The 19,514-nt window shown below is 45.9% G+C and overlaps 2 protein-coding genes across 2 annotated transcripts in view; both read right to left on the reverse strand.

Moving 5' to 3' along the window:
* Positions 1-5,066: 5,066 nt before the first annotated feature.
* KCNJ8 (potassium voltage-gated channel subfamily J member 8) lies at positions 5,067-8,437 on the reverse strand. The gene is made up of 2 exons (XM_018560015.1): positions 7,999-8,437; positions 5,067-6,097 (listed from the first exon to the last, which is right to left on the reverse strand). Exons 1-2 carry the CDS (start codon positions 8,349-8,351, stop codon positions 5,203-5,205), a joined length of 1,248 nt encoding a protein of 415 aa, XP_018415517.1. The 5' UTR covers positions 8,352-8,437; the 3' UTR covers positions 5,067-5,202.
* Positions 8,438-18,973: 10,536 nt separating this feature from the next.
* Positions 18,974-19,514, reverse strand: part of ABCC9 (ATP binding cassette subfamily C member 9) — an 81,052-nt gene continuing 80,511 nt past the window's right edge. Inside the window, exon 40 of the mRNA XM_018560013.1 lies at positions 18,974-19,218. Within this exon, the coding sequence (XP_018415515.1) occupies positions 19,081-19,218 (138 nt within the window). The 3' untranslated portion in view covers positions 18,974-19,080. The remainder of the gene's footprint in view (positions 19,219-19,514) is intronic.

Raw genomic sequence — 19,514 nt, forward strand, 5'->3', positions numbered from 1 at the left:
TCCTGCCTGCAGCAGACTGGTCACTGGTGGAGAGGAGACTGAGGAAATGCTTCCTCCGGCCTGTAGCAGACTGATCACTGGGGGAGAGGAGACTGAGGAAATGCTTCCTCTTGCCTGCAGCAGACTGATCACTGGTGGAGAGGAGACTGAGGAAATGCTTCCTCCTGCCTGTAGCAGACTGATCACTGGGGGAGGGGAGACTGAGGAAATGCTTCCTCCTGCCTGCAGCAGACTGATCACCCTGCCTGTAGCAGACTGATCACTGGGGGAGGGGAGACCGAGGAAATGCTTCCTCCTGCCTGCAGCAGACTGATCACTGAGGGAGAGGAGACTGAGGAAATGCTTCCTCCTGCCTGCAGCAGACTGATCACTAGGGGAGAGGAGACTGAGGAAACGCTTCCTCCTGCCTGCAGCAGACTGATGACATCATCTCAGCCTAGGGAAAGTCACTGACTAAAGGACATCTTTTTAAATATGAAAGGTAACACTTTTCAGAATGTTGTATATTGTGTCATGTCAGGAATCTATTCATAGAGACTTGTGAAGTTGCTGACAGGTCCTGGCCCCCCAGTGTGACGGGTCGGCCACCTACCTTGTGTGTATACACCCCCTGCAGAGGAACACTGAATCGGGGTCACTAATCTCTTGTTATTCAGACACATGTACAGCCCAGAACCCTTCTGGCCTAATTTATGGCGGAGCCGGATCCAAGCACTTGTTTCTAATAGTCCACTTTTCCGTAGTAAATCACCGGCCACGCGGCTTGTTACTTAGGATTGCGGGCCGCCGGCAGATGACAAATGACAACTTTCCGGCCCATGTCTTGCGGGAGGAGCTGCGTTGTGTCTGGTGAATAACGGGCACATGGTTGGCAGGACTCCGCTCACGGTGGGGTTGTATCATCTCCTCGCCAAGGTAACATACGCCTTGTAATGGGTGCCAGAGCCCAACCTTGGGGGGCCCCTCCTCTGCCAGGCTGGACTTCTTCACTTCACTTTGATTTACAGTCAGTTATGTCATCACAATAGCAATGTTTGCTGCCACACTCGCTGGATGCAACGCTCTGGAAGCCGTATCTGACCCTGCAATGTGCCGTCTGTGTGGTCACAAAGGAGGCCATAGTGTGCAGAATAGGGATTCATCCGGACGGTCCGGGTTTTGAGTCATGTATGTGCTGTGTGACACAAGATTGCATGATGTCAGGTGGACGGGGCAACCACTAGGTCCTGGTGTTCCAGCTTTAGTGCATGGAGGAGGCAGAGGACAAGGAGGGACGCGGGAACTCAGGGAGCAAGGAGGTGTCTGAAACACGGGGTGCAGATAAGTCTTGAAGGGCACAGGGGTTCTGCTTCAGGCTGTGTTGCTCGCTATCTCTCCTCTCTCTCTCTCATGTCTGTCTCTCCTTGTTCTTAACCCTAACTGTCTCTTCTCTCTCATGTCTGTCTCTCTTTGCTCTCTCTCCTGGCTGTTTTTCCTCTCTTCTCTGGCTGCCTCTCCTCTTTCTAGCTCATAACTGTCTCTCCTCACTCTCCCTTGGCTGTCTCTCTTTGCTCTCTTTCCTGGCTGTCTCTCTTCGCTCTTTCTCCTGGCTGTCTCTCCCCTCTCTCTTCTCTGGCTGCCTCTCCTCTCTCTATCTCATAACTATCTCTCCTTGTTCTCTCCCCTGGCTGTCTCTCCTCTCTCTCCTAGCTCTCATTTTATGTTCTCTCCCCTTGCTGTCTCTCCTCTCTCTCCTAGCTCTCACTTTATGTTCTCTCCCCTAGCTATCTCTCCTCTCTCTCTCTCCCCTGGCTGTCTCTCCTTGTTCTCTCCCCTGGCTATCTCTCCTCTCTCTCTTTACTGGCTATCTCTCCTTGTTCTCTCCCCTCGCTATCTCTCCTTGTTCTCTCCCCTTGCTGTCTCTCCTCTCTCTCCTAGCTCTCACTTTATGTTCTCTCCCCTAGCTATCTCTCCTCTCTCTCTCTCCCCTGGCTGTCTCTCCTTGTTCTCTCCCCTAGCTATCTCTCCTCTCTCTCTCTCCCCTCTCTCTCTCCCCTGTCTCTCTCTCCTTGTTCTCTCCCCTGGCTATCTCTCCTCTCTCTCTTTACTGGCTATCTCTCCTTGTTCTCTCCCCCAGCGCTATCTCTCCTTGTTCTCTCCCCTGGCTATCTCTCCTCTCTCTCTCCCCTGGCTGTCTCTCCTCTCTCTCTTTCCTGGCTGTCTCTCCTTGTTCTCTCCCATGGCTATCTCTCCTCTCTCTCTCTCCCCTGTCTGCCTCTCCTTATTCTTTGACCTGGCTGTCTCTGTCTCTGTCTCTCTCTCCTTGCTGTCTCTCCTTTAAGACCCAACCAATCAGAATCCATCTTTCACAGGCAGGTGATATCTGGTTGCTATGGGTTCCTGCGCAGCATTGCTGCTCCCTGCGCGGCTTTGTTAGATACAAATGTATCAGTTTTGCTTTTTAAACTTTCTGGCTTCCTATTAAATGATTTCCCCTAAAAAAAAATCAGGTGTGGCACCCACATAGGCCGCGGTGCAGCGCCAGCCGTCTCTCTGGCCTGTGCATGACATTTGTAGGTCGGTGAAATAAGACAGTTGTTAAGTCGTCTTTGAATCTTCCTTATAAGGAATTGTGTGCTGCGAGCCGCGAGCTGGAGCCACGTCTGTTTCCAGAGCTCAGCTCCTTGTTATGTGTGCGCGGACGTAGGATTTCACTTTAAAGGGTCAATCCACCCAAAACACAAACATTTCAGCGTTCGGTACTTGCCGGAGAGTTAAAACACCTGTCACCCGTTGTATTTTACATCTCTGGGGGATACTGATGGTGGCATCCTCTGTAGACACATAATCCCTTTCCCCCAGAACGTGACCACCAGCACCCCCCACCTCAGGCAGTGATTATGCTAGGGACACTCCTGGCTGAGATTCACTCTTCTCTATAGCGTCTGTCTGGTCTTTGCTACGCCCAGGCCATAGACAGCCATCCTGAGTGTCAGGACATAAAGCACTACTACCTGACATATCAAAGTTTGGTGGATATTGGAGAGTTAAACCACCTGACAGTTTCGTTTAAACGTCAGATAATTAAAAAAATATATATTTTATATGAAAGAAAATACATCTGGAGGAGAGGGAACACCATGTATTGTGCAGGAACAGAGCCAGGAACTGTAGTCTCCAAGATTTGTTGTCTATGGGCAGCCTCAATGTAGACCTGTGATCAGAGCAACATGGAGGCAGCCATTGCTGAGCTCTCCCTTTGAGAATGCTAGTTGCCTATAACTAGATAATGAGCTCTGACGTTAACAACCCATACTTGTTCCAGGTGACCTCAAAAGTGTGGAAGCCAGAGGATCAACACAACAGCCAGGAGACTATCACTTCCAGTGGGAGGCCCCCATATGAGCCCAACCCTGGGGGGTCCCTCCTCTGCCAGGCTGGACGGGGTCTCTCTTCACTTTGATTTACAGTCAGTTATGTCATCACAACAGCAATGTTGGCTGCCACACTCGCTGGATGCAACGCTCTGGAAGCCGTATCTGACCCTGCAATGTGCCGTCTGTGTGGTCACAAAGGAGGCCATAGTGTAAATCCAGACCCCATATGACTTTATCGTTGGATTTACTTTAGAATCTTTCCTCTCATACAGAGGAGCTTTTCAGTGATGTGTAACCTTTACTGCATTCACTTCCTCAAGATAGAGGGCAGGGGGCTATGTGAAGTCAGAGCCCTTCTCTGGAATCAGCTATGAGGAATGTTTGCCGGGTTGGAGTCAGGGGCCTTCTCAGGGGTCAGCTACACGGAATGGTTGCTAGGCTGAAGTCAGAGCCCTTCTCTGGAATCAGCTATGAGGAATGATTGCTAGGTCGGAGTCAGGGGCCTTCTCAGGGGTCAGCTACACGGAATGGTTGCTAGGTCGGAGTCAGAGCCCTTCTCTGGAATCAGCTATGAGGAATGATTGCTAGGTCGGAGTCAGGGGCCTTCTCAGGGGGGAGCTACACGGAATGGTTGCTAGGTCGGAGTCAGAGCCCTTCTCTGGAATCAGCTATGAGGAATGATTGCTAGGTCAGAGTCAGGGGCCTTCTCAGGGGTCAGCTACACGCAATGGTTGCTAGGTCGGAGTCAGAGCCCTTCTCTGGAATCAGCTATGAGGAATGATTGCTAGGTCGGGGTCAGGGGCCTTCTCAGGGGTCAGCTACACTGAATGGTTGCTAGGTCGGAGTCAGAGCCCTTCTCTGGAATCAGCTATGAGGAATGATTGCTAGGTCGGAGTCAGGGGCCTTCTCAGGGGTCAGCTACACGGAATGGTTGCTAGGTCAGAGCCCTTCTCTGGAATCAGCTATGAGGAATGATTGCTAGGTCGGAGTCAGGGGCCTTCTCAGGGGTCAGCTACACTGAATGGTTGCTAGGTCGAAGTCAGAGCCCTTCTCTGGAATCAGCTATGAGGAATGATTGCTAGGTTGGAGTCAGGGGCCTTCTCAGGGGTCAGCTACACTGAATGGTTGCTAGGTCGAAGTCAGAGCCCTTCTCTGGAATCAGCTATGAGGAATGATTGCTAGGTTGGAGTCAGGGGCCTTCTCAGGGGTCAGCTACACTGAATGGTTGCTAGGTCGAAGTCAGAGCCCTTCTCTGGAATCAGCTATGAGGAATGATTGCCAGGTTGGGGTCAGGGGCATTCTCAGGGGTCAGCTACACGGATTGGTTGTTAGGCCAGATGCTCGTAGAACTGAATTAGTATCTGTGGCAGCATCTACCCAACACTTAGTTTATCTCAACATTGGTTGATTACAAATAAGAGCTCAGACCTCACACAGCCCTTTAGCTTTCCATGTAAGTTGATGAATGAGTCCTAAATTGAGATGAAAGATAATTTTATGAATAGCAGCTCTGTGCAAGTGGCAAGACTGAAGAACCTCTTCATGTTTGTGCTCAGAGGTGTGCAAGGACTGGAGGCGGTAGAATTCGGGATAAATAATTTTATTCCAAGTGCTCAAGGGGTAAAAAAAAAGTGGAAAGACTGGAGAACCTCTTCATGTTTGTGCTCAGAGGTTACAAGGACTGGAGGCGGTAGAATTCGGGATAAATAATTTTATTCTAAGTGCACAAGGGGTAAAAAAAATTAGCAAATTCTAGATGAACGGGAAGGTGCTGTATACAAGACAATAAATATTGGTTGAAAATCTCTACAATTGTAAAGAAGACTAAACCGACGTTATGTCTCTGTCATGTATCGGCCGCATTCTGTTCCGGCGCCATGAACTGGACTTTTGGCATGATGAGTCCGGAGTTGTTCCTTATCATGGAGTTGGTCTTCCGCATGGAATTGTTCCTTCTCATGGAATTGCGTTTGCGCAGTGAGTTCTGATGGGACAGCTCGCTCTTCTGGAGCGTCAGGACGAGGATGGAAGGCTTCTCGTCCAGTTCCCGGGCACTACACCTAGGGGTGGCCACCTTTGCCGTGTTGCCAAACTTGGAGTAGTCCACGGAATAGACACCTTCTTCTCCTGAGACGATAGGCACGAAGCGGTGGCCCCACAGGATTTCCTCGGGGATGTAGGAGGTCCGGGCCTGCGTGGTGATCCCAGTCGTCTCTACAACACCCTCCAATAAGACAATGACTTCCAGATCTTGGCTAGCCAGGTCAGATGCTGAGATGTCATAGAGGGGGCTCCTCTTGTCTATGGTGTGGCAGATAATCAGTGGGGACACCAGAAATATATTGTTACTATCGATCGCATTGTCCACCGGGGCGTCGATTTGGTGGATGGGGATCACCTCCCCCTCTGGCGTGACCGTTTTGCGGACCACCAGAATCCTCACCGAGGCGCTTATGATCATACTTTTCCGCAGATCTCCAACTCGAAACATCAGGCAGAGCCGGCCGTTCCTGACGGCTATGACAGCGTGGCGGCTGAAGATCAGAGTCTCTGCCCGACGGTGGGATTGCGCTGTCTTCATGAAGATGCAGCCGAGCATGACGGCGTTCACAATGAGGCCCACAATGTTCTGCATGATGAGGACTGTGATTGCCACCAGGCATTGCTCGGTCATCATCCTCCCGCCGAATCCAATCGTCACTTGGACCTCGATGGAGAAGAGGAACGCCGCGGTGAATGACCTGAAATATGAAAAAATTAAGTTACTATTACGTGTAACAGGTCATCTTTTATACTTCCTAGGCCGAATGGGTGGTAACAGAGCCAGAGCCTATGGCGGGAAGATCTTACCACTGTGGCCCTCAAGTGATTTAGGGCACCAGCGCAAGGCTCAGCCCACCAAACCTGACCTGTAACTAAAATACTACATATAGGTGAACTGGCCCCCTTAATTAATGATGTCACTCCCATTCAGTGAGCACATACCCCCACATGTAAAGCTCCGCTGAGCATTTTCTATGTAAGACAGGGTGACCAGCTGCGTGTCATGTGTCTTACAACGCTCATTTCCAGACAGCTCCTCCCTTGGCTGTAGTTTATATTAATACTAAAAATACGGTTTTCCGAAAGATGTTATCACATGATGTCTAAATGTTCGAGCGGAGCGCCCCAAATGCCCGAGACATACAGAATAAGAGGACCTGTATTGGGCAGCTATCCGACTAAAATAAATAATCATTTCTAGGGAATTCTGGGGGCCTGTCCGAGGTGTAAAGAAGAACGCCGCTGCTAAGCAGATGCCTGACAGCCAGGAAAATTGTATTTTCAGAAGGTGTGTTTAGCAATGGCTGCCTCCGTATTTTTCTTTGTATGAGTTTCCTTTCATTATAGCTACAGAGTGTTCACATACAGTAGGTACAAAGTATCAACAAGCACAGAGGACACTTCAAGAGCCTAATTATGGAAAAAAACAGATACATACCATGCACAGATATAATGATTTCACTGGCTCACTTCTGCAAGAAGATTGAGCTGAACTATAAATGGTCAGTCCACCCAAAATGATATTTTAATTACAAGTGGAAGCTTTGTTTGTTCACCCTGTTTTTAGCTATATCTTTAGAGCTCCAGAAGTGAAATCTTCTTGCAATATTTTCTCGACTTTTAGCTGTCCCCCCAACCCTGGTGTGTGTCCCAGCTCCTCCCACCTACATTTTCCGTAATATTTAATAGATATAAATCCAGCAGGGATGGTGGGAACCCCTCATAATGGGCACAACAAGTGTACAGAACTTGGAACTCAGCTCAGTGATGGTGGTGATCCTTTATAATGGGCACAGCCTGTGTACAGAACTAAGAACTAAGATCAGGGATGGTGGGGAACCTTCATAATGGGCACAGCATATGTACTGACCCAGGAACTCAGCACAAGGAATGGTGGAAACCCCTCATAATGGGCATAGCAGGTGTGCAGACCCATGAACTCATCTCAGGGATGGTTGGGACCCTCATAATGGGCACAGCATGTGTATAGACCTGGGAGCTCAGCACAAGAATAGTGGGAACCCCTCATAATGGGCACAGCAGGTGTACAGAACTGTGAACTAAGATCAGGGAGGGTGGGGACCTTTCATAACGGGCACAGTATGTTTGTTGACCCAGGAACTCGGCACAAGGAATGGTGGAAACCCCTAATAATAGGCATAGCAGGTGCACAGACCTAGGAACTCAGCTCAGGGATGGTAGGGACCCCTCATAATGGGCACAGCATGTGTATAGACCTGAGAGCTCAGCACAGGGATGGTAGGAAACCCTCATAATGGGCACAACAGGTGCAGAGACCCATACATTTAGTGCAGGGATGGTGGGAAACCCTCATAATGGGCACAACTGGTGTGGAGACCCAGGAACCCAGTAAAGATATCTCACCAATGGAGAGATAGAAGAAACTATTATGGTGAAGCTGCCACAAGACGAATCAGCTCAGAAAAGGGTTAGACATAAGCTAAATTTTCATGGAGGGATTTTAAGGCTCTAATGGGCTAATGATAGCTCAACTTAAATATAGCAAAGAAGAATAATTATTGCCTTGTGCCCTGGGGAAAGGCTGGAAGTCAGCAGCCTCCTCCATCATGCACCTCACCTGACATTTGCCACACAGGGCTCCCAGTCCGGATGGTTCTCCTGGATGTCCATATCACCATGTCCGAACGCCACCAGCCACCACATCATGGCAAAGAGCAGCCAACTGCAGAGGAAGGACATGGTGAAGATGACCAGCGTGTGGCGCCACTTGAGGTCCACCAAGGTGGTGAAGACGTCCTGCAGGAAGCGGCCCTGTTCCCGGATGTTCTTGTGTGCCACGTTGCAGGCCCCATTCTTGGCCACAAAGCGAGCCTTGCGTTGCTTGTCGCGGAGTCGTGGTTTGCGCAGGTTCTCTGCAGCGATCCTGGCCAGGACATATTCCTCGGGGATGATGCTCTTTCGGGCTAGCATGGTGCTGCACCAGGCCTCTGGTGACAATCCAGAGAGGAGAGGGGAGGTTGTAGTATAATGTCACCGGTCCCACTATCAGCTGCAGGAACAGCCTGGAGATCATAGAGGAGAAGAGAAAATATTGTCAGACACATTTTATCAGGTGTGATGGAAGTTCAGGTAAACAAATATAACTATTTAATGGCTCCTTAGTGGGGATTAGAAGATTTTGAAGAACTTCCAGTGCTGACAATGGTGGAATCAATGGCTTTGTTAGTAAACAAGGCCATTCATAAACCCTAAGCCTAACACTAACTCTAACCTTAAACATTACACTAATCCTAACCCTAACCCTACACTAATCTGAAACTTAAAGGATAATTCAAGCCTCCATTTTTTTGCATAGATCTACTGCTAGCACGCAGTAGATCTATGCAAAAAGTGTAAAAACAAATCGCTTTAACAGAGGTTAATACTCACCTGTGTCTTCCCTGCGCGCTCCCGTCCGAAAATGTGAAGATCCTCGGGCGGCCGCAAAGCACTTTGGGGCGGGCACATGCGCAGTTCACATTTTCGGTCGGGATGCGAGGAGAGACACAAGGTAAGTCTATGGACGCGTGCACCCGCATGCAGACACCGTGGGACAGGAAGTGCCAGCAAGCTCAGAGGAGTCAGCGCTGGATCGGAGACCCGCAGCAGCGCTGGAGGGACAGATGAAAACGACAGGAAAGAAGAAGAAGATTGGATTAACATCATTTAAGGTAAGTGCTTTAATTAACATTGGGGGAGGGGGAAAATTTACTTTAATGTCACGTTAACCCTAAACCTTCCACTATGGCTAACTTTTACACTAACCCTAAACCTACCCCTAGGACTAACTGTAAACCTAGCTCTATCCTTAATTCTAATCCTAATTCTAACCCTACTCCTAACCCTAACTAATACCTTCTAACCCTAATGCGTATACTATCCCTCTAACTCTAACTCTAACTTTAATACTAATTCTAACCCTAACCATGCCCCTCTGACACTAATCCTAACCATGACCCTCTAACCCCAACCATGACCCTCTAACCCTAATCCTAACCCCAACCATGGCCCCCTAATCCTATCCATGACCCTCTAACCCTAATCCTAACCTCAGCCATAGCCCTCTAACCCTAACCATGACCTTTTAACCCTTATCCTAACCCTAACCTTTTGTTGAAAAAAATTATACAAAGTCATGTCAGAATTGACCAGGTGATCACATGGCTTTGTTTACCTAAAAAGTATTTCACCGGCTTTCACCATAGCCCTTTCTAGGTGCATTACATGTTCTTTTTTCAAATAACAAAAATAATAAAAGTGTAAAAAGTTTACAAAGCGTAAAAATTAACAAGAAAAGAAGTTCCATTAACCCTTTTCATGCCCTTTCCACAAAAAGCTCCCCCATTTCCTTCAACATTGACTCCAGCTCATTGCACTGAAGTTTGCTGAAATGTCTTGATTTTCCTCATATACTCAGCAAGGCAAAACATCTTTGAGTTTAGCTCATCTGCCCCCCAACTCCCCCCTGTGTATATCTCACAGGTTTAATGTACATGTGTACAGCAATGAACCCTAATAGATGGAGTAGAGTAGAGTTAGAGCCCCAGTCTGTTTTATTGCTGTCTATGTCCCTGCTCGGGAGATTCAACCCCTCTAGTTGTCCTGCTGGTCATTGTCAGACACTTGTAACCAGAACAGGAACAGAGGGGACATCTTCCATTGGGGACGCCTGATCTCTCAGGATATTTAAAGGAGAACTATGAGGTGAGTGATTTCCACTCATCTCATAGTTCTAAGCCGACCTGTGACTGGCGGAACGGACGGGGGAGGGGGCGGGTACAGCTGGCTCTGCCTCTAGATAGGCAGAGCCAGCTGTCACTCACGCAGCTGGGCGGATGCCGTCATCTAAGTCGGGATCCGCTCCAGGTGCGGCGTCTCAGTATACCGCGAGCTGTAGCTTGCGGTATACTGAGCTTAGGGTAACGGGAGGACGCTAGTTTGTGTCCTCCCGTTACCCCAAAGAGAACTATGGGGAAAAACACTGACCCCATAGTTCTCCTTTAATTTCCTATGGAGAGATAGCCTTTCACTTCCTGTTGTGTCTCTAGACAGGAAGTGGGACTCCTATGGGACACACACACAACAAAATTATTAAAGGTTCTAAAGGGTGAACTCTGTCCCAGGCCCTCCCTGGGGTGTCATCATTATCCTTTCCCCCTTTCTGTACCCAGACAGGGGTGACGCAGGTCAGTAACTTACTATATCGCCACATGTTACAGGCACCGGGATCCAGTGTGGAGGGTGGTGGTAGGGGGACAGTCTGACACTGCAACTCCACCGGGGTGAAATGTGGTCTGTCGTAGCAGCCAAATCGCTGATCCGCCAATCGCAGGATTGCTGGATGGAGGTGTGGTGGTAGATTTGGGTGGTCACCAGTCATGAGCCAGTTCATGCAATTATGCTGCAGCAACAGCAGCCAGTCCCTGGTATTTGGTATTTCTGCCCCTTGCTGATTCGTGTAGTCCTGGCAGGCAGACAGCCTTGGTTCCAGAAAAAAGGTAATTTCTCTATTGGTCCCGAAGACCCAAGCGCTCAGTCCCACCTTTCTGGTCCAAGGTATTAATTTGCTGGAGTCTGGAGGATACAGATCAGCCTCAGTTCTTGTGGAAAGGAGACTGTTGTAGATACCTGCGGGCAGTATTTGGTACGTCCCTAATTTCTGCGGTCAGTATGTAGTAGGTGCTCAGTCCTTGCAGTCAGTATGTAGTAGGTGCTCAGTCCTTGCAGTCAGTATGTAGTAGGTGCTCAGTCCTTGCAGTCAGTATGTAGTAGGTGTTCAGTTCCTGCAGTCAGTATGTAGTAGGTGCTCAGTCCTTGCAGTCAGTATGTAGTAGGTGCTCAGTCCTTGCAGTCAGTATGTAGTAGGTGCTCAGTCCTTGCAGTCAGTATGTAGTAGGTGCTCAGTCCTTGCAGTCAGTATGTAGTAGGTGCTCAGTCCTTGCAGTCAGTATGCAGTAGGTGCTCAGTCCTTGCAGTAAGGCTTTCAGTCCCTCTTGGCAGCTCTCACCCAGCCAGCAGCCTCGCCTCTCAACCTCATTCTCCGCTCCTCTCCTGTTCACCGTCTGGGAGTTTTGGAAGTTTTTCCTGAGTTGCTGCAGCAGCTGCTGGTGACGTGAGAGGGAGGTTCAGCCTTTATCTGGGGGCAGAGAGCAGCCAGTGTTATCCTGGAAGGGACTGTGTGTACCCAGGACCCCATCGGGGTGGTACCTGGGGAGGACACAGGGCCTGGCAGTACACATTGTGCCCTCTTTCTGACACCCTTGGATTGCATCATCATCATTATGACCCTGGATGAGACAGACAATGAGCAGAGGTTGGGCGCTATGTGGCTGCATCCTTTCCTCCTGTACATCCATTTCCCGCACCTCTCTATGATTACCGCACCAAAAGATTTAGGAGTCCTTGAAATTTGTGATATTCAGTGCTCAGAAGAAAATGAATAAATAAAAGGAGGAATTTGGGTTTAATTTACTAAATGATAAGCCTGTACTTCAGCGCATCGATCGCACTTGAGTAAGCCATCCGCATATTCACAGAATGTATCATTCCTTCGCTATGTATTCAAAGTGCATACACTGTATTTACTAACAAGGATGGCTTGCTGTGGCATGTATGCTCCAACATCTAAAGGCACCCCTGCTAAGCTGTGGTGTGCCTCGTATAAAAATTAGTTTTTCTCTAATGTTTTTGGGTCTATCTAAGTGATGTTAGTATTTCTACATGTTCATACCATGCAAGAATAAAACTGCAGCAAGTGTACTCAAATATGCGCACACAGATTACAGCAAGCGCACACAGATTACAGCAAGCGCACACCGTATTTACCAACAACGCTGGTTTGCTCTGGAATGTAAACTCCAACATCTGAGATACCTTTGCTAAGGTGTGTTCTGCCTAAGATAAAAAAAAGTTGATTTTCTTGAATGTTTTTGGGACTATCTAAGCACTGTTAACACTTCTAAATGCACAAACCACGAAGAGATAAAACTGCATCAAGTGCACTGAAACAACATTTTACAGTGGAACTAAACTTACCTCTTCTTCAGTGATGTAACATCTGCGTGCTCCCTCATCGTCGCCAACATCTTCACCCAGCCTTCTTCCAAGTTTGCTGTCTTTGGAAATCTAGGTTGACTTGAGATGACGCAACTCCCGCACATGCGCATGGGAGTTAATGCATCCTGGCACTGAGGAGTGCAGGGATTGCACACTGAGCTGTTCATCTCGATGTACAACCTAAAATCAGTGTGCTATTTTTTTTTCTTAAAGTGTATTTCCACTTTTGCAGTCAAATTCGAGGAAACCTCTCTATATGCTTGTTATGTGTTCCCATTCACCCAGCATAATGGAAAATCTTTTTTTATTTAAATTTCTTATTTTTTAGATGTGTCCGTAGACCCAGTGCCTTTTCAATCTTCTCTCTCAATTTCCAAGTAACCGGAAACTCTATATGTCCCCATAGAAAGACCAGGGACAGGCTGAGCTTCCCCTCTTTAACATACAATGCTTTTAGGTTAATCCTTAGCTAGGGCAGACACTGTCTAGTTAACAACTGGTACTGAGATCTGCCAGCACAGTGTAGATAGGGGTAATTACGTTAACATTAACCTACCCCGCCCTCCTTTGCATACTTAGAACAACGTTTCTTTCAGAATAGAGCATGTATTGTGCAAGCAGCAATTACAAAAGAAAAATAGTTCTACTATGTGAATGAGAAACATGTAACAAATATAAAATAGGTGTTATCCCAATCTGGCCGCAAAAGTGGAAATACATTTTAAGCAAAATTCCCTTTTTAATGAAACTGTAATACAAACCTTTTTTTAGGAGCCTCAGTGAACCATTCATGATGGGATATTGTACTGCGAACACACAAATCTTTGCACTAGAACTGGAAGAATGTTTGTTCTCAAATCCAAACAGCTGACATCCGAGCACATTCTTCCAGTTGTATTGCAGAGTGCAGGTCAGTAGAAGGGAATGGCCGGGGAGGGATCACATTGACTCATTCGGCCAGCTTGAAGATGTATTGCAGATATACTATATGAGAATGAACAATCCCTATTGTTTGTGCTTAAACACTTCATAGATATGCTGGAAGGTTAATTGGCTCCTGTCTAAATCAGCCCTGGTATGGGTGCATGTGAAATAGGGACCTTAGATTGTAAGCTCCTTGAGGACAGAGACAGATGTGAATGTGCAGTATGTAAAGCGCTATATTGTCAGCTCTGTATGAATCTCTGCAATAAATAATAATAAATAAATCCATAAACTATGTAAGGATGTATAGTGGTGTGCAGAGGTTTACCTGAGAGTTTTGCATGAATCATGATGCATGTTATTCTATGATAAATGGTAATCTATGATAAATAGGACTTTTTTCTGTGACAGTATATATACACTATCTTGCCAAATGTATTGGGACACCCCTCCAAATCATTGGATTCAGGTGTTCCGTGAAATTTCCTTGCTACTAAATATTCTGCGGTCACCTGTTAGTGGTATTATAACAAAGTGGAAGCAACTGGGAAAGAGAATATAGTGTATATCTATACTGTATATATTATTATTATTATACAGGATTTTCAAAATAAGGAAGACATTACAATCACACTACAATTCAAGACAAGATGGAAAGGAGGGCCCTGCCCGTGAGGGCTTACAATCTAAAAGGGAGGGGAAAGTGATACATGAGGAGGTAGCTGTGTGGGGATGAATTGTTTGCAAATGTGGTGGTTCAGTGGTTAGGTTGAGGTGGGATAGGCTTCCCTGAAGAGATGAGTCTTAAGGGATTGCCTAAAGGCAGTCAGAGTGGGAGATAGTCGGACAGGTTGGGGTAAAGAGTTCCAGAGGATGGGAGAAACTCTAGAGAAGTCCCGCAGGCGAGCATGGGAGGAGTTGACGAGGGAGCTGGAAAGCAGGAGGTCTTTGGAAGAGCGGAGGGGACGGTTCGGGTGATACTTTGAGACAAGGTTTGAGATATAGCCGGGTGCAGAGTTGTGAATGGCTTTGTTAGTCGTTGTTAATATTTAGATTTTTATCGTTTGTGCTATTGGAAGCCAGTGCAGAGATTGGCAGAGGGGGTGGAGGATGGAAGCCAGTGCAGGGATTGGCAGAGGAGGGTGGAGGATGGAAGCCAGTGCAGGGATTGACAGAGGGGGGTTGCAGACACTGAGCGGTTGGTTAGGGGGATGAGTCTATCAGCTGCATTCATGATGGACTGAAGGGGGGATAGCCTGTGTAGAGATAGACCAATGAGGAGAGAGTTGCAATAGTCAAGACGAGAGATAACAAGTGAGTGGATGAGAAGTTTTGAGGTTTCATTGGTGAGGAAGGGGCTTATTTTGGAAATGTTGCGAAGGTGATGGCGGACATTTTTCAGATAAATGTTAACATGTGCATTCTGTGGTTCAGCCTGTAGGTGGAGAAGGCATTAACCAGTTGACATCCGCGGTGTTAAACCCCCTTCCCATCCAGGCCATTTTTCAGTATTCAGCGCTGCGGTACTTTGACTGACATTTATTCCGTCATGCAGCGCTGTACTGAAATGAATTTTATACCCTTTTTTGGGGACAGATAGAGCTTTCTTTTGGTGGTATTTATAAGCTGTCAATCACGCAGCTGGGTGGATCTCAACAGTAATGTCGGGATGCATCCCGGCTGCGGCGGTCTCAGTATACCGCGAGCTACAGTGAGCTTTGGGTCACGGGAGGACGCTAGTTTGTGTCCTCCCGTGACCCTTAGGAGAACTATGGGGAAAAACACTAACCCCATAGTTCTCTTTTAAGGGACCATTATTTGGATGTTCAATGTGTGCAGTAATCCAGATCCTCACTGTACGCACTGAATATCAGTGTACCATCACCTAGACAGGGTCAGGGACCGCCATCAACTACATCCCCCCACCCCCCACAATCCAAGTGTACCCTATCAGTTTATTGCAATTGTTAAACCACTCAGCTTGACAGAGTCAGGTACAGAGGTCAACTACACTCCCCCACTATCCAAATGTACCCCATCGATTTATCCCTGCTGTTTCTTATTTATTTTAGTACATCAGATCCACCGTCTCATCACTATACAAAGTCAAATATTTGTAGTTGAATTCTTTCAGTAAAAATAAAGAAGAATTTGTGGTTTTCATGAACTTATGAAACTTTATGAGAAGTCAGAGAAACGTTTAATTTTCTGATAAATATTTGGAAGGAGTGAAGTGGAAGTGAGGCTTTCATCTCTGGCCAGAGTGTATAAACGTGACATCCCAGCTTTACACAAAGTGCCAAAAGTTCTGGTCAGGAGATGGTTAAAATGTTACAATATCAGCAATACTATGGAAAAACTCTCCATACACCCATCACCAGAGATGACAATGGAGGGTCCCCTATACCCGACTCTCTGCTATCATTAAGGTCACCATAAAAATGGAACTTGTTATCAATAATCAAGCGGCAGTGTGCAAATTGGGGAATAAATACAATAAACATATGTAAATGTATTTATGTCCTATATACAGGTGAAACTCGAATAATTAGAATATCGTGCAAAAGTAATTGCAGTAAGTGCTGCAAAAGGGGCCCAAACCAAGTACTGAGTACATATGCATGCTTGTACTTTTCAGAGGTCCGATATTGTTCTATGTACAATCCTTGTTTTATTGATTGCATGTAATAATCTACTTTTTTGAGGTTGTGGATTTGGGGTTCTTGGGGTTTTCATGAGCTGTAAGCCATAATCATCACAATTATGACAAATCACGGCTTGAACTATCTTGCTTTGCATGTAATGAGTCGATCTCATATATTAGTTTCACCTTTTAAGTTGCATTAGTGAAATAAATGAACTTTGCACGATATTCTAATTATTCGAGTTTCACCTGTATCTGTTACCTTGTTCTGTTCACATATTGGGTAGATTCACCCTTGTGGTTTGTCTTGCTGACAAAAGAAAAGGCAGAAAAAACCCTCAAAAACCTTAAATGGCTTTGGATTTGTATTAGAATTATGTTGCATATTGTTAATTTCATTAAAAGGAAAGCAATTATACGGCCTGTTGGGATAACTCCTAGGCTATCAGGGACCTGCTGTGTTCAGTCTTTGCCCAGGTGAACTGTAGAGGACTATTCTGCCTTCCACAGACATAAGATAATGATCTCCAGAAACGAGTGATTCCAAGTTAAAGGATCGATTGTCTAAAGCCAACAATACAAAATTAGATTTTACAATCTCTCTACAATCACCTTTAGAAGGGTCTAAACAGTCCATTCCATTTATATCCAATCAGGCAGGCCTTGGCACTCCTTAGTTCTTGGTAGACCTGAAGAAGATTGCGCCATCAGAATGTAATATGTGTGGTCAGCTCAAGAGGGATAAATCATTTGGAGGTTCTTAGATGCCTTCTGGAGCTAGAATTTATCTTCCAGTTTTGGTTGGACGAACAACTTTTGTCTGTTTCTCCAACATTGTGTACAACACACCATTAATGACAGGAGGGGACCATGAGCACTCCATGCAGATAATGTTCTTGGTGGGCTTGGAACCCATGCTAGATGTGTAACCAAGAGCTGGTTGATTACGGATAAGCTCAGGGGGGGTCACAGACTTTATTCATATTTTATTTTTCGCACTTTGTGTCAATGGAATAGTCTGCCCATAGGAGCTCTGTTGGCCAATAACCAAAGATTGGGCAATTGCCTATCGTCCAACAAACACTAAAGACAGTAACCACCATCTAAGTCAGCCAAAATGAGGACTACACCAGGTGCCATCATTTAACTCTAATCCAGGCTGCGGAAGCGCTGTTACACTTCACAGATGTATAATTTATCATCTTTCATTACCCTTATTACTGTTCATGGCAGGTTTTGAGAGCCCAGATGCTGGTTTGGCTGGACTTTTACACCAAACTATAATATACACTGCCTGGTCCAAAAAAAAAAGTCACCACCTGAATTCATCACCTGTACCTGGCTGTCCTGCTAAACACATGCCTCTGAAAGGCCCAGGAGTCTATGGAAATGCAGCCGGTGTGTTCACTGGTTACAGCTTGGTCGTCCCCCCGCCATCAGCCCACAAATAATAGAATTAAGTGACCAGAGGCTGCAGTACTTCTAACAAGCCCTCTTTAAAGGTTTCTGAAAGGTGTATTGTTTCCTGGACAGCACAAGCACAGATGATTTACTAGCTGGAGCTGCGTTTTATTCTGCAAATCTTGGCAGATTTTCTGGGCTGGGAATTGGCATTGTGACAATTAGTAAAAGCTGAATTCCCATTGTGCCACTTCATGGCCAGTTTTCTCTCCTGCCACCCGCTGAGGTGCTGAGTTAAATACTATCAGGATTATTACTTGTTCGGTGGCAGTAAAATGACAATGTAACATCTCTGTGGCAAGCTGCCTGGCTGTTCTCTCTGGGATCTGTACAATATAACACTGACTGATCCCGGGATAAAACATTGTTAACCATTCAGCATCTGCAATGTGTAGAACAATGTTTTCAGGCACTGTTTCCTATGCTGTGAGAACAATAATCGACATTGGAGCTGTGGACTAGGAGAGAACTTTTGTGCACGCTCCTATTTTGGAGAATCCACGGTCAATGACAGTCTTGGAATATTAATCTAGAATCAATCAGTGTTCTTCCAAATCATGTGATCTCCGTGACAGCCAATCATTTCGATTGCTGGAAGTTTGTTTATAAACAATTTCTCCAGCCTGTAGCTGTTCTTTTCCCTCTGCACTGTGCACAGAGAAAGACACACAGTGTTAAAAATCATTACATTATGGAAAACCTAATAAAGATTTATATGCTTAAAAAAAAAATCATTACAAGGTTTGATTAAAAACTGTAATGTGTAAAATAACGAAAACATATTTTTTTTACATTTTTTTCTGGCTTATAATAAAAATATTTATTAAAACATTGCACCAACTTATTACATATTCTCAAAAAGTGTAAAAATGATTTAGGTGGCAAATCAGTAATTTATAAAATCATTGTAACGATCAGCGTTTCTTAACCTTTTATCGGCACCCTTTAGAATTAGACAAAATCTTGAGGCAGCCCAATCTAAAATGTAAGTAATGTAAATGTAAAAATGCTAAATACAGATAAACCCCCTTCAAATCACAGTCCCTTCTTTTATATCATGAGACCCTTCACATCAGTAGCACGCGTGCACCAGGGAAAGGCATGACGCTGGGCACAATTTTCAAGGCCCCCCTTGAAGAAGCCAGAAGACACCCAAGGGGCCACAGTACCCTGGTTGAGAAAGGCTGGTCAAGATAACCGACATATGATGACTAAATTTGATCTTGGCATCTAGGGTCCATAATATCAGGTCAGGAAGGCTATAAACCTAGTATAAAAACCAACTTCACAGACCTCCGGGTGCCATGGTCGCATGTCATTGAACCGTCCGGTGTCTCTGCGAGTTATAATCATATAGTAATAAATAACGGAAAGCGTTATTTAACACTTGTATTTTTTCGGTGAGAAAAACGTTATTGCTAAGTGCTGTACAAAGTCTGGAAAAAAAAAATCTTTATAAAGATTCAAGTTCTCAGGCCCGGCTGACCACCGCGCCTTTGTTTTAAATACAAAATATAAACACTTCATTTTCATATAAAAAGCTATAAAAATATGGCATGCGTTCAAAAAAATAGTTCACATGTCGGCCCTGACAAACGAAGCAAAGATCCCGTCTTCCCGCTCAAGAAGGTTCTCCGGCGTGTCGTACTCCATAATGTTCCCCCGACGCATCACTATGACCAGGTCCGCGGTGAGGATGGTGTGAACTCGATGCTACAGAAGACAAAAAGATCATTACTTAGGAAGTCTGACGTTCATTTACAAGAAAAGGGTCAGGCAATCAGTGGGGATGAGCGGAGTGATTTTGGGAAATTCTGGTGAAGTTTTACCATAGTGGAAACGGCCAGTTTCGCTCATTGAGCTGCTTAGGCAATAACAAACAAACAAAAACATTTTTTTTTTTTTCAAATTAATTTTATTGTTTGTGTTCCGTCGCGTTAAATTTTTTTTTAGTACTTTTTGCAGTTTTTTTTCTGTCTGTGAAAATAATATATTATAGGGCTGTCTCT

This window comes from Nanorana parkeri, unplaced genomic scaffold (assembly GCF_000935625.1).
Source record: "Nanorana parkeri isolate BGI_ZX_2015 unplaced genomic scaffold, ASM93562v1 scaffold426, whole genome shotgun sequence".
NCBI classification, from domain to species: domain Eukaryota; kingdom Metazoa; phylum Chordata; class Amphibia; order Anura; family Dicroglossidae; genus Nanorana; species Nanorana parkeri.